Source organism: Coffea arabica, chromosome 2e (genome assembly GCF_036785885.1).
Source record: "Coffea arabica cultivar ET-39 chromosome 2e, Coffea Arabica ET-39 HiFi, whole genome shotgun sequence".
In the NCBI taxonomy this organism is placed as follows: domain Eukaryota; kingdom Viridiplantae; phylum Streptophyta; class Magnoliopsida; order Gentianales; family Rubiaceae; genus Coffea; species Coffea arabica.
In genome coordinates, this window is record NC_092313.1 from 21053194 (window position 1) to 21066773 (window position 13580).

At 39.9% G+C, this 13580-nt stretch overlaps 3 protein-coding genes across 3 annotated transcripts; 1 reads left to right on the forward strand and 2 right to left on the reverse strand.

Moving 5' to 3' along the window:
* Positions 1–349: 349 nt before the first annotated feature.
* On the forward strand, positions 350–2553 carry LOC140036865 (uncharacterized). Its single transcript, XM_072079879.1, has 2 exons — positions 350–940; positions 1337–2553. Exons 1-2 carry the CDS (start codon positions 730–732, stop codon positions 2230–2232), a joined length of 1107 nt encoding a protein of 368 aa, XP_071935980.1. The 5' UTR covers positions 350–729; the 3' UTR covers positions 2233–2553.
* A 397-nt stretch (positions 2554–2950) lies between these two features.
* Positions 2951–7364, reverse strand: LOC113731928 (stromal 70 kDa heat shock-related protein, chloroplastic). The gene is made up of 8 exons (XM_027257459.2): positions 6611–7364; positions 5687–5939; positions 5347–5426; positions 5029–5171; positions 4846–4944; positions 4542–4731; positions 3957–4355; positions 2951–3775 (listed from the first exon to the last, which is right to left on the reverse strand). The coding sequence occupies exons 1-8, from the start codon at positions 7169–7171 to the stop codon at positions 3386–3388; spliced, it is 2115 nt and encodes a 704-aa protein (XP_027113260.2). The 5' UTR covers positions 7172–7364; the 3' UTR covers positions 2951–3385.
* A 1926-nt stretch (positions 7365–9290) lies between these two features.
* LOC113731929 (phosphoribosylamine--glycine ligase) lies at positions 9291–13088 on the reverse strand. Its single transcript, XM_027257460.2, has 4 exons — positions 12641–13088; positions 11621–11994; positions 10877–11407; positions 9291–10142 (listed from the first exon to the last, which is right to left on the reverse strand). Exons 1-4 carry the CDS (start codon positions 12882–12884, stop codon positions 9726–9728), a joined length of 1566 nt encoding a protein of 521 aa, XP_027113261.2. The 5' UTR covers positions 12885–13088; the 3' UTR covers positions 9291–9725.
* Positions 13089–13580: the final 492 nt, after the last annotated feature.

Sequence of the window (13580 nt, forward strand, 5' to 3'; positions counted from 1 at the left end):
TTTGATCAGCAAGAATCCAAACACGAAAGCACTCTTATCAAGTCGAACTTAATTCAGCAAGAATCCAAACACGAAAGCACCCTTATCAAGTCGAACTTAATTCTTCTGAATAGCTTGGTTCGAATTTTGCCATCTAATATACACGTGTCAATTTTGGTCCCTTTCAATAGGATGATATGAGTGTGACATTAGATCGAACCGAATTTCCATGTCATCAAAGAAAGAAAGGAAGGAAGGTAGGATTGGACAACTAATGATGGATGCATCGTACTTATCCTGCCTATAATGTTTGTTTTTCCATGTCATCATCGTACTAATAAAATCAAGAATTAGAGAAATGATCCGATCTCGTGACACGTCGATTATGGAAACGGTGGGAATCACGGGCTGCCCGAGTTTCATTTCACCATGAGACAATGGGGCGAAATCTGTGGTGTCAAGTGTGTGTGTGCGTGCAATGAGTATAATTTACAGCCCATTGGCATCCTTTCAAAAAGAGGGAAAATTATAACACCCCACATTCCCATTTCCCTCATCATCCCTTGTTCTTGTCAATCACTATCTAAAAACTCATATCTTTTTTTTTTTTTTGTACATATTGTACATATCATTCGTTATTACTACGTAGGTGGTAAAGTTATAATATTCTGGGTGGCCTTTGTTTTTGTCGATATCAAAATTATTATTATATTCTGAGGGAATATAAAAAAAAAAATTAATTTCAAGAAAATGTCAACAGAAGAAGGTTTGGTTATGGTGGTGGAGGATAGCATTAGCTGTGGTTCAGCACCAGGGTCTGCCCCTGGTTCCCCAAAGAATAGGGTCAAGTTTCTGTGCAGCCATGGTGGCAAAATCCTTCCCAGGCCAGCAGATGGTCACCTCAAATATGTTGGGGGTGAGACCCGCGTCATCTCTGTCTCTCGAGATATCAAATTCTCAGGTTCCAAACTTCTTTTATTCATATCTTCCCACGTTCGTTGTCTCATGTGTCATGAGGATGAATTGACAGCCTTTAGCAGTATAATAAGCTTCACTACATGAATGACTGCAAATTTTCATTCTGCCCTTTGATTTTCTTGATAAAAATTGACTCTTTCTGCTTGGGATGATATTTGGCGTTTCAAATATAGCAATTGAATTGTTTGGCAGCTGAACCATGCAAAATATTGGACTAAAATTCTCATCATCATAAATAAACGTCCCTCCCGGGGTTGAAATTAATGCCAAAAGATGAGATGTGAATCTTGGCCTCTCAAGTACTCTGGAACCTATTATTGATGTATTTGCGTTTTTCCTTTTTTTTTTTTTTTTAATGTGATGCCGACCGACTGAATAGAACTTATGAAGAAGCTCACATACCTAATCGAAGAAGAGATGGTGCTCAAATATCAGTTGGTCCAGGAGGATCTTGATGCCCTGGTTTCGGTGAAGACTGATGAGGACCTGAAGCACATGTTCAGCGAACATGACCGGTATGAAAGTGCAGGGTCCCCGAGGCTTCGAGCCTTCCTCTTCCCGGCAAACCCTGTTGTGGTGGAGAATTACGCGGACGCTATTGCAGTCGAGCAGCGATACATTGATGCGATCAATGGCATTGTTCGCGCCCCGCCCTCATCAGGCACTAAGCTGCATCACCCAACTCTGACTGTACATCCTGCCCCTGGGGCTTCCTTTGGCATATCTTCTGCCTGCTCTTCCCCAAGATCACCTGAGAGCTGCAACACCGATGGAAATGCCCATGAACCCATGCTCCAGAGCAGCTATCACAGCACCCGAATGCATATGCACAGGGTCCAGAGCTCACCCACTGTCTGCAACCTTACCGGTCTTCAGCAGCAGAACAGTGCTTCTGGTCTTCAGCTGTATCCTCAGAATTACTACCAAACCATCAGGCAAGGCTTTCACCAGGGCTATCAATATCCTAGCAAACCACCTGCTGATGGCCATAAATGTGCGGGACCGGAAAGGCTGATCTCGGTTAGATCTGTTGGTCGGGCGGAAGGCACAAGATACCAGGTGGATCACGGTCCCCTCTACTACCAATCGGCCCCCAGGCACACCAGAGGCGGTGGGTGCTGCTCCAAATGCCTGCATTATGATGAGTATGGTGCTGCTTTGGAGAAAAGAATGGAAAGAGGAAGTAGTCTCTCTCCCAGCCCAATTCCCCTCAGTCCTCGCCAGGGCCACATTTTCGTCAAACCATGGGATGCTGCAATAGGGGGTGAGAGCTGATCAATTGACTCCACAGTGGACCTGGTATTACCAGCTTTGGGGTTCAAGAAACTGCTAGTCTCCCACCCACTCTGCACTCACAATCTGGGGTTCAAGAAACTGCTAGTCTCCCACCCACTCTGCACTCACAATCTGGGTTTCAATCTCACCACTCTGCTGCAAAAACTCATCGCCAGTCGTACATTGATTTATTTATTTTTTTTTTTAAAAAAGAAAACCCCCAATCTTGTATGTAACTAATTATACATCAGTCCTATTATCTGGAACTTGTACACGGCTTTCTTCTCCGAATCAGAAGGCAAGTATCTCTGTTTACTCGAAGCAGCTGCACCGGCACATAGCTAAAGTAAACAGACAGCTTTGGTACGTAATCCCGCTGAAGCTATAAAGCAACATTTCTCATGAATCAAACAGAGAGCGGACAATGCAGGTGCAATTCCACTTGAACCGAGGCCGGTCGTTGACATTTTTTAACAGGACCGTTGCCACTTAAAAGCCATAAGCTCCGCTCAATCGTAAGCAATTATATGTTATTCGTGAGAACGATATTTATCCCTGAGTTTAAAATTTAACTTTGACAGAGGGCCTGGTTGGGAAATGGAGGAAGCCATGCTGCCATAAAAAATTCCAGACGCCCAAAGAAAAATCAATAGTAAATTAACCCACAATTAAAGGAAATGGTACGAGTGCAACACATGTGCCAATTATAGGCACTAGGTTTGTTTTCAAACACAAAAAGGCCATTTGAAGATACTATCAAAATTGTCAACTTTCCTGCTACCTAAAATTCCCAACGTTTCACTACATAGAAGTGGAGACAATCTCAACCTCAGCGTAACAGAATAAAAATTCGTTGCACAGCATTAAACCCTTTTAAGAACTGCGCACAAATACATTTAAACCATCAGCGCCAACTTTTCTATGTATTTCACTGTCAAAAATACCATTACTGAATACTTTTGTTACCTCTATATTAAATCCTAATAAGATATCCTTCTCAAGCCCCCTGACACGAACAAGTTTCCGCAAACGCTAGGACCGTTTCCACAAATTCACGCCTTATACACATTCCAAGGCTTGTAAAGGTTGGAGAGAGGGGCTGGGAGACCATAAAGTGAAAATGAGCTCAGGATCAATGTTCCTTTTTTAAGGCTCACTTGCTGTCAGTAAAATCAGCATCAATGACGTCTCCATCATTACCCTTTCCTGAAGGCCCAGGTTCAGTGCCTGGTGCTGCACCAGCATCAGGTGACTCGCCAGGCTTGCCATAGACTGAACTACCAAGTTTCATTACTTCCTGGTTAAGTGCAGCCATAGCATCTTTGATGGCCTGGGTTGAGTCACCTGAGATTGCATCCTTGAGTTCCCCAACTTTCGCCTCAACCTGCTCTTTTACTGCTGCAGGAACCTTGTCACCAAATTCCTTCAGCTGCTTCTCAGTCTGGTATACAATAGAATCTGCCTGGTTCTTTGTGTCTATGGCATCCCTCTTCTCCTTGTCCTCCCTGGAAAACTTTTCAGCTTCTTTAACCATTCTGTCCACCTGAATAAATTCACGCAGGACGTAACAAATTCTCAGCTTAAGGTGCAACAAGTAGATTAGATTTTACAAAAAAGAAAAGGCTGCTTTTCTATTGCATGCCTCAGCAATCGAATACATGGAGATTTACAGTCTTGACAAATTCTCAGCTACATGAGATGACTTGTACATTCAGGAGCCATACCTCATCACCGGGCAACGTGCTGGCACCTGTGATGGTGATATCTTGCTTCTTCCCACTGCCTTTATCAACTGCAGCGACAGAAAGAATTCCATTTGCATCAATGTCAAATTTAACTTCAATTTGAGGAACTCCTCGTGGGGCAGGTGGTATCCCATCCAGACGGAAGCTGCCTAATGATTTGTTGTCCCTTACAAACTCTCTTTCACCTTGAAGGACATTGATTTCAACACTAGTCTGGCCATCAGCAGCTGTTGAGAAAACCTCTGATTTTGATGTGGGAAGGGTTGTATTTCTTGGAATGATTTTTGTCATCACACCACCAAGAGTTTCTAACCCCAGAGACAAAGGCGTTACATCCAGAAGTACAATATCACTGACATCTCCAGCCAAAACACCAGCCTAGTATAAACAAATTAATTATGTCTCAGGCAAACGAGTGGCAAAGACAAATTAAAAAAGATAAACATAATTGAAATCAAGCTCTGGCTTTGACACAGAGTAAGTTTACTAAGTTGCGTCATATTTAGAAGGGCAAATTGAAGAGAAAAAGGAACTGTTACATCTCTAAGTAGCAGTAAATCACACCTGCACAGCAGCTCCAAGAGCAACAACTTCATCAGGATTGACTGTCACGTTAGGATCCTTTCCAGTCAGTTTCTTGACAACCTCCTGAACAGCAGGAATACGTGTTGACCCACCAACAAGGATCACCTCATCTATATCACTAAAAGAAAGCTTTGCATCGCTCAGGGAATTCTGAACTGGTCGTTTTAGCCTGATAAAGAAAGGAATAGGATAATTTCAGGTATGCCAGCTGTTAAGAAAAGCAGAAGGTGACTTGGTTATAGAATAATGATATAGAGAAGAAGCCTCAACGACCTTTTCATACCTATCAAGCAAATCTGAGCAAAGCTCCTCAAATTTTGCACGACCAAGAGTGGTTTCTATGTGTTTGGGACCATCTGCCGTGGCTGTAATGAAAGGCAAACTGCCACAAAAAAGAAATGTACTTGCTATGATATAATACCAAAATATTTAAGAGGATATAGAGGGCATCAGAAAATATTGGTACCTGATGTTTGTTTGTGTTAAAGATGACAGTTCCATCTTAGCCTTTTCAGCTGTTTCAGTTAAACGCTGAAGAGCTTGTTTGTCCTTCAGAAGATCTATCCCTTCATCCTTCTTAAAATTATCAGCAAGCCAATCCACAATTCTCTGCACAACATAATTTATTAAATGATGATTCCCCAGCAGCAAATACAACTAAAGATATTAGTCGAAAGTAAGATAACATTTTCTTTTATGTGGGATTTGGATGAACATAGAAAACTCATCAAACAGTTTTAAATCAACAGAGAGAGAGAGAGAGAGAGAGAGAGAGGATACCAACCTTGTCAAAATCATCACCACCAAGATGAGTATCTCCAGAAGTTGAAAGAACCTCAAATACTCCATCACCAACTTCAAGAACTACAACCAAAGCAATGGCAAAAGGAGTTATAGAAAGTTGCATTTTGGAGAAGAAGACAATCTGTTTAGACATTTATACAGAGTACATGAGCTGAGGATGAGAGATAATACAAATAGCCACTTGGAAGGAAATAAAGTCACAGAAGCAGCAAAAGTGGGCAAATTCTTAATAAAAATGAAAGCTTTTACCAAGAATATAGCCACTCCACATGATATCAAGAGACAGTGTATAACCAATCACAACAACAGACACTTGGTACCTGAGACATCAAATGTGCCACCTCCTAGGTCAAAAACTAGAATAGTTTCGTTGTTCTTCTTTTCAAAACCGTAAGCCAACGAGGCAGCGGTAGGTTCATTTATAATTCGAAGAACCTCCAAGCCAGCAATTCGACCAGCATCTTTTGTTGCTGTTCTCTGAGAATCATTAAAGTATGCTGGAACTGTAACCACAGCTTTAGTAACCTTGTCATTCAAAAACTTTGAGGCATCATCAACAAGCTTTCTCAAAACCTAAATCAGGAAATATAGAAAATCAGCAATAGACCAAAATCAGTAAAGCAATAAAAGACAAAAACTCAAAGGCACAGTATTGTTGAAATTCAAATCCTCCAAAATTGTCTTTTGACTAGAACAAACTACAGAATTCAAGCTTTTCTTGCCACCTCAGCTTGCATTTGAAATGCTCAACTTCGGAATATCCACTTCTTCATTCACCAATTGAGCACATACATTCCACCTTCATCTCAGAACAAAGCTCGTCAAATCATTCAGCTACTACAGCTTCTATATGTCAGCTGAACTATAGCTGACTTTATCATGTCCCCTTACCTAAAATCACCTCATTTGCACAATCAAATTCATAGACACACACCCACAAACCCCAAAGATAAAGTAATAATCCTGCATACAACAACAACAACAGCAATAACAATAAAATTAACATTCCCCTCCCCCCCACCCCTACTTCAAAAGTGGCCTTCATTTAAGAATCCAACAATAGTTCACCCTACGATACACATGCTCTAAACAAAATTCACCGCACTGTTATCGTTATCCTCAAAACCTGAAAGCATCCAAAGAATTTAAGAGTCCAATATGAGAACTGAACCACGTATCAGTTCAACTGTATTCAATAGTTTAAGCAACCCAGGGTTTAACAACGTACACATATCAATGTGTACCTGAGCAGAAATTTCTTCAGCAGCAAACATTTTGCCGATAGCAGGGCACTCGAGCTTGACATTTCCATTCTCATCCCTCACCACAACGTACGAAACTTGCTTAGACTCCTCGTCCACCTCCGACATTTTCCTTCCGATAAACCTCTTGACCGAGAAGAAAGTATTCTCGGGATTCACGACAGCCTGGCGCTTAGCAATTTGACCAACAAGCCGATCCCCATTCTTAGCATAGGCCACCACGGACGGCGTCGTCCGCTGCCCTTCGGCATTCGTCACAATAGTCGGCTTACCCCCCTCCATCGCCGCCACCGCCGAGTTGGTCGTCCCGAGGTCAATCCCCACCACTTTCTCCGCCACCACCCGCAGCGGGGCGGTGTTGTACCTCCGGCTGCTGCTATTCCTGGCATACTTGAGTTTGAGTCCAAAATCTGACCTGTTTCTGAAGTTTATGGATTGACCGTAGAAGAGGGTTTTAGAGGGTTTGTTTGGGGTTTGGTTCGCTGATGAGAAACGAGCAGAAGAACCACCGAGAGCGTGAATTTGAGCAGTTGAGGAGGCCATTACTTCTGCCAAAGTTCTCAACTTTATTCAAACCCTAACCCTAGAAAGTGGTGCGAGCGGGACGCGCGGGGAAGAGGGTGGGGCGCTGGGGAAGGAGAAGGAAAATGGAGAGAGAACGGAGCCTTTGAGGTGAAGAAGAAGATAAGGGGTTTACAAGGGGTTGAGGGACTTTTTCTTTTTTCCTTTTCTTTTTACTTTGTTGAGAGGAGGGTTAGGTAGGAGACAGATGGAAGATTCTGGAATTCTCTTTTCCTTTTTCTTTTTTTTTTGGGGAGGATTTAGTAATTTTTGGTGAGACTGACATCAGGAAAAAGAGTTGATTTTGATTGGACGGTTTGTTCAATTGTTTGGGCCTATCGACCATTTTTTTTTTTTTTTTTTTGTGTCTCTATTCTATACTACCTCCTATACTAGTTTATTTTAAGAGGGAGAGTCCAACCGAGTCTATTGGAAAATTGATTGAGATTGAATTACTATTGAATTAGACGAGTGCATTATGCACCCGTATGAATTTAAGTTAATTAAAATGGCAAATCACATATAGTGATAAGTGGTAGAGACAAGGTTTGGGCCTATCGACCAATTGGGTCCCATCAATATATGAGGATTGTTCTAAATTCATACAGATGCGTGGTTCACCAGTCTGGTCTGATAGTGGTTCAGTACCCATCAGATTTTCTCGACTCAGTTGAACCACACCCTAGAGTAGTAGGAGTAGATTGGAATAAGTTAGATGTGTCGTTACGATAAAAAAAAAGTTCTTATGATTGCCACTTTTCTTGATGTATTAAAATTTGTGCTTAATTGTATAGTAAAAAATTAAAGGAAAATAATTTAAAATATCTCTCACATTTTATCAAATAAATTTCTTCATTCCTCACTTTTAAAATGTTAATTTTCTATTCATTACAAATTCAAATTCATAAAACTTGATCCCAACCTAAGTTTTCAACCACTTTTTACCCTGAAAATCATCACATGGTTCACATGTAATTGTTTCCGTTATATAAAAAAGTTAAGAAAAAAGTGAATATAGATCAGATCATTTGTTTAATTACAATGGAATTTAACATTTTTGCTCCTATAAAAATGTCAATGTATAGGTCACATGATGAATTCAATGTAAAAAATGGTCGAAAACTTAAAGTGGAGACCAAAATTTATCGACTTGATTTTACAAGGGATGCAAATTACCATTTTAAAAAGTGAAGGACGATAAAATTTATTTGGAGAAATGTAAAGAACATTTTGAATGAATTTTCCAAAATTAAAAATAGAAGCTAATACATGATTAAGGATATGTATATTAGGACATGCACTAATATTCTGTTATATGGTTAACAACAAGGTATCCAATAGAATTAACATTGACTCAAAAAAAAAAAGATTTTATTTAAGGATTAATCTTCTATATAGTGATAGTGTATACACTTTCATCATTAAATGTATGATAAATAATTTAAATTCAAATTTTGTATATATATAATTACATCCAATCATGATAATATATACATTATTGTTTGTGAACATAATAAGATTAACTCTTTGTCTTTGTTTTCCTTAGCGATGATGTTGAACAAGTTTTTCCTGGCCTTTAAGAAAGTAGCGAAGAGTGAACGAACCAAGATGCAAGTTACAAGCTGCGCGTGGTTCAACTATTCAACTTCCTCTTTTGAATTCCTGGCCTTTGACCTAAAGTTTCTGAGGTTTGCTCTTACCAATTAGAGCCATTTTCATTATGCAAAATCAAAATGCATGACATGTCCAACACCATACACATTTATAGCTACGGTTTGCTGCCGGAATGACGATCACAACACTGATAATGACAAGCGACTGCAAATTGAAACTCAAACCTTCGATTTAATTAGTCTAACAACCCGACAGATAAAAATTTTTTTTTCCAAAGAAATGAGGATTCTCGATTACTATCTGATACATTTTCTTGAGGAAAAGGAATGGAATCAAAAGGGGTGAAGCATGAAGCATCTTTGCTTTATTCCACACCCCTTACCAACCTAAGCAAGTACCAAGAATAACGGCAAGATTTCACCAACACCAAATCGGCAATGGACTGCCAGGCTGCCATTCCTGTACTGTGATTAGAAATAATCGACAGTAGTTGTAAAAGGATATTAATTAAGGCTATAGAGTTGGTTACAGTGAGGGGGGAAATCATGAAGTTCAGGACAAGCCTGCTGGGAGTTTGCATAAGCAGCAAGCAGACGAACAGCTAAGAATCCAGACCAGGCAACCCCAGCACAGTCACAGTTGTATAGGGGAGCCAATAGTCATACTAACAGAAATACTTTTTTTACTCGACAAAAAATGATAGCTACAACCTTGCAATTTTTGTCCCTCTAACTTCACTATTCTAATCTTTCATTTCTCAATCAAAAGTGCTACTTCCCATGCCTGCTCTCTCCCCCCGATATTTCAGGGTTGACAAATTAGCTTGGAATCTTTTATTGATGGGAAAGGCATTGACTTACCAACTCTCAAGTGAAGAGTGTCATAGTCATACATACACCCGTCTCCAGTTGAAAATTTTACTTCAACCTTTAGTAGAATATTGTTTCAGAGGCAGTGCTCTCCATCCTATATCTTTCCTATGGAAACCTCCTGGCCAATTAATTTGATCTACAGCCTGGTATGCTCTATCCCGTGCCTCCTCAAGATCCCTTCCCTTGGCAGTAACCCCAAGAACACGCCCCCCTGCTGCAATGAAATTCCCATTCGTGTCAAGAGCAGTTCCAGCATGGAAAACCTTAACAAATGGAGAAACTTGCTCTGCTTCTTCTAGGTTTTGAATCAGTGTCCCCTTCTCGTAGCTCCCGGGATAGCCCTTACTTGCCATAACTACAACCATGGCTGAACCAGGGGACCAGTCTAGCGAAATGCCACTCAGTTCTCCCTTGCAAGCTGCGAGTAGAACTTGTGCCAGATCGGATTCCAAGCGAACCATCAGCACCTGTAAATCACAAGACCAAGCAGCAGCATAGAATGTCAGAGTAGTCACATCTGCAAAGGAACAAATCCATATCAAACTCCACTGGATCAAGAATTGATATACCAGAAGACTAGTTCACAAAGAGGAGAAAATGAAAATACGAAAGTGGTATGGTGTTCATCAAAAACCACCAGAATGGCACCCAAAAAGAACATGATTGCTTAGACTTTATAACAAACATGTTCTACTTTAGAAGATCCCTACAGGAATCACTTTGCTATAAATACCCTCAAAGATCACCAAAATTTAGCAACTTGATGATATAAAAACCAGCAACCATGAAACTGATCCAACATAGGATAACTAAGTGGCATTCTGCTTTGATTAGATCTTAGAGAACCCCCAACTAGAACAACTCATAGATGGAGATGGAAAGAAGATAGGCAATTATAGCATTTACTTATCAATTGTTTGAAGGTACTAAAACAATAGTTTACTCAACTGATACACTAGTAAAATTAGAAGACAAACTTAAGACCACAACTTCAGTTTTCAATTGGTTAAAAAATAAAATTAAAAAAGAAAAGAAAAGAAAAGAAGAAGAAACAGAAATTGAAGCTTCAAACGGCAACCTTTTGCACATTCCACTACATCACTTTCATCTTCTCAACTTCAACAACAATTCTAGGTAAGAAATTGCAGCTACCAGTACAAAACCAAAGACATCAATAGTCAAAGATACTAAAGAAACTGACCTGGCACTCTGGATCTCCAAAGCGCACATTGTACTCAATTAATTTCGGCAATCCGGACTTCCTCTCAATCATGAGTCCAGCATATAAAACTCCAACAAATTTGCATCCTTCATTGGCCATTCCTTTCACAGTAGGTAGAATGATGGATTTCATAACCAAAGACTGGAGTTCTTTTGTCAAAACTGGTGCAGGAGAGTATGCCCCCATTCCACCAGTATTGGGCCCTGTATCACCATCCCCAACCCGTTTATGGTCCTGTGCAGATTCTAGAGGAATCGCATTCTCCCCATCTACTAGTGCGAAGAATGAAGCTTCTTCTCCTTCCAAATATTCCTCGATAACAACACGGCAACCAGCAGACCCAAAATCACCTTTGACAAGCATCGAGTCTACAGCATCATATGCCTCCTCGAGAGTCAAGGCAACAATAACTCCTTTTCCAGCTGCAAGTCCATCAGCTTTAATAACGATGGGAGCACCTTGCTCTTTAATGTAGCTTTTTGCAGCGGTAGAATCAGCAAATGTTCTATACTGCAAAGAGTAACCAGATTTACCATATTCAAGATGCATTTGAATAGTCAAAGTTGCCTAGAAACTGTCAATCCTGTTATGAATCGAATAATGAAGACAACGTTGTGAAAGACATGATTTCTAAACCAGCCATTAAGACAGATGGAACCATGCTATAAATGTCGTATCTGCAACAAAGAAACAATACCCTTTGCTATCTACAATTGGACCCACCTTGGCAGTAGGAATTCCATATTTGTCACAAATGCCCTTCATAAAATTCTTGGAGCCTTCTAAAGCAGCAGCTTCTGATGAAGGGCCAAAAGTTGGAATTCCAGCCTTCACGAGATCGTTAGAGAGTCCTGCAACAAGATGTGCCTCTGGTCCCACAACAACTAGTCCAACACCCCACTCACGACAAAAGGAGATAACTGCTGAGCTATCTAAGATATCAAGGTCAGAAATGCAAGTTGCATCTCCAGAGTTGGAAATTCCCGCATTGCCTGGGGCACAGAATACAGCGTCACAAGTGGGAGATCGTTTCAATGCATAACAAAGAGCATGTTCTCTTCCCCCTCCTCCAATCACCAACGCAACCACCCTTTCCCCTGCCAATAACATTGAGTAAGACTGTGCGTGTAAGTATCAGACATTTTCAAGCTGCAAGCTAATTTTATCAAGCCCCTTCAATTGTTGTTAGTCCAAAACTATCAATCGTTTATAAGCCATCTGTCTTATCTTTCCTAAACTCTGATTCACCAAAACTGAGGAAACCATGCGTCAAACGCAGGATGGTGATCAAAATGGATGAGTACAAAATTTCACAAAACAACACGCAGACATTGACTCTTTTTTCTTTAAATTACTTGATATTTAATTAGACAAAGAATGAACTAATACAAACGCAAGTTATGTACTAATTCATCCGCACTGAATAGAAGTACAAGGAAAAATATCTTTCCTAATCTTCTACCCAATGAAAAATTTGATCTTTTATTAAAAAAAAAAAAGGCATCACTTTTCTTCCCAATTGCGTGGCAACTAACCCCAACTCAAAACCAGAGAGAGACAAACAAGAAAATGAGGGAATTCCAAGTTCTTAACATGATCCTCTACTCGAAATTGAACTCATATGTTGAGGATTAGACAACGAATAACATTACCCTTTTTGAATTCATCCCGTTTCTGTTTCTCATTAGAAAATACTAGCATTCTAAACAGTAAGCTTGAAAGCATAGATTCTTGTATGCTTACCAGAAGAAGAGGTACCATTGACAGAAGACAAGCTACAGGCTACTGTGGTGAATGTCGACCGAAGACTATAAACCCTGCGGCTAGAATTGCCACGAAACTCAAGTTTTAAGCAATCCCACTTAATTGTTCCCCCCCGGTAAACAGAACGGCTTTGGTCGGCCGTGAACAGTTTAGATGACTGGTAATGATGGCTGCCCGGAAATTTTGCTGTAGCTCCAATACTATGAGGCATGCATGATGCCATTCTAGCTTATCCTTGATTATTTCCCACCAAAAAAGATTCAAGAAGTGAATGAACAAACCAGAAAGGAAAGATACCCCAATAAAGAGAATTTAGAGAAGAGCAGATAAAAGGATAAAGCTGTGTGTTTTATGTTTATGAGAAGAGAAGAGTTGAGGAGGAGGAGGAGGAAGAAGAAGAAGAAAGAATAAAAAGGGAGAGTAGTCTATCCGGGTCTTAGGTTTCTCCGCTTCAGGTTAAAATTGAAAGCATCTACGTCAGACTGTCAGAGTTCGTTCACATTCACGTCTAGTTTTTATCTTTTTAGCAGAGGGGTGTGATTTTTTTCAAGTCTAGTTTGTTTGTGTTTTTTTTTATTCCTTTATATTATCATCTTATTTTCTTCCTATTTTGGCTTTTTCATCCCTTTCGTTGGGTACTTGGGTAAATAATTAGCAGTTTTTTATTTGCTGAAAAAATATGGGGATTTTTTTTTCCCTAATATGCTCTAGTCACATTTTTCAACTACTTTTTTTTCCCTCTTTCCAATCATTTTATTGTAACACATGTATCTCGTAACAGAAAGAATTAGAATAAACAACAAAAGAATTACCAAATAATTATCAATCCAAACAGACCAAAATGATGTACGTGAGACAACTATATAATTGAGACGTCTTCGTGAAAAATGCAAATTTTTTTGAAAAAAAAAATGACAAT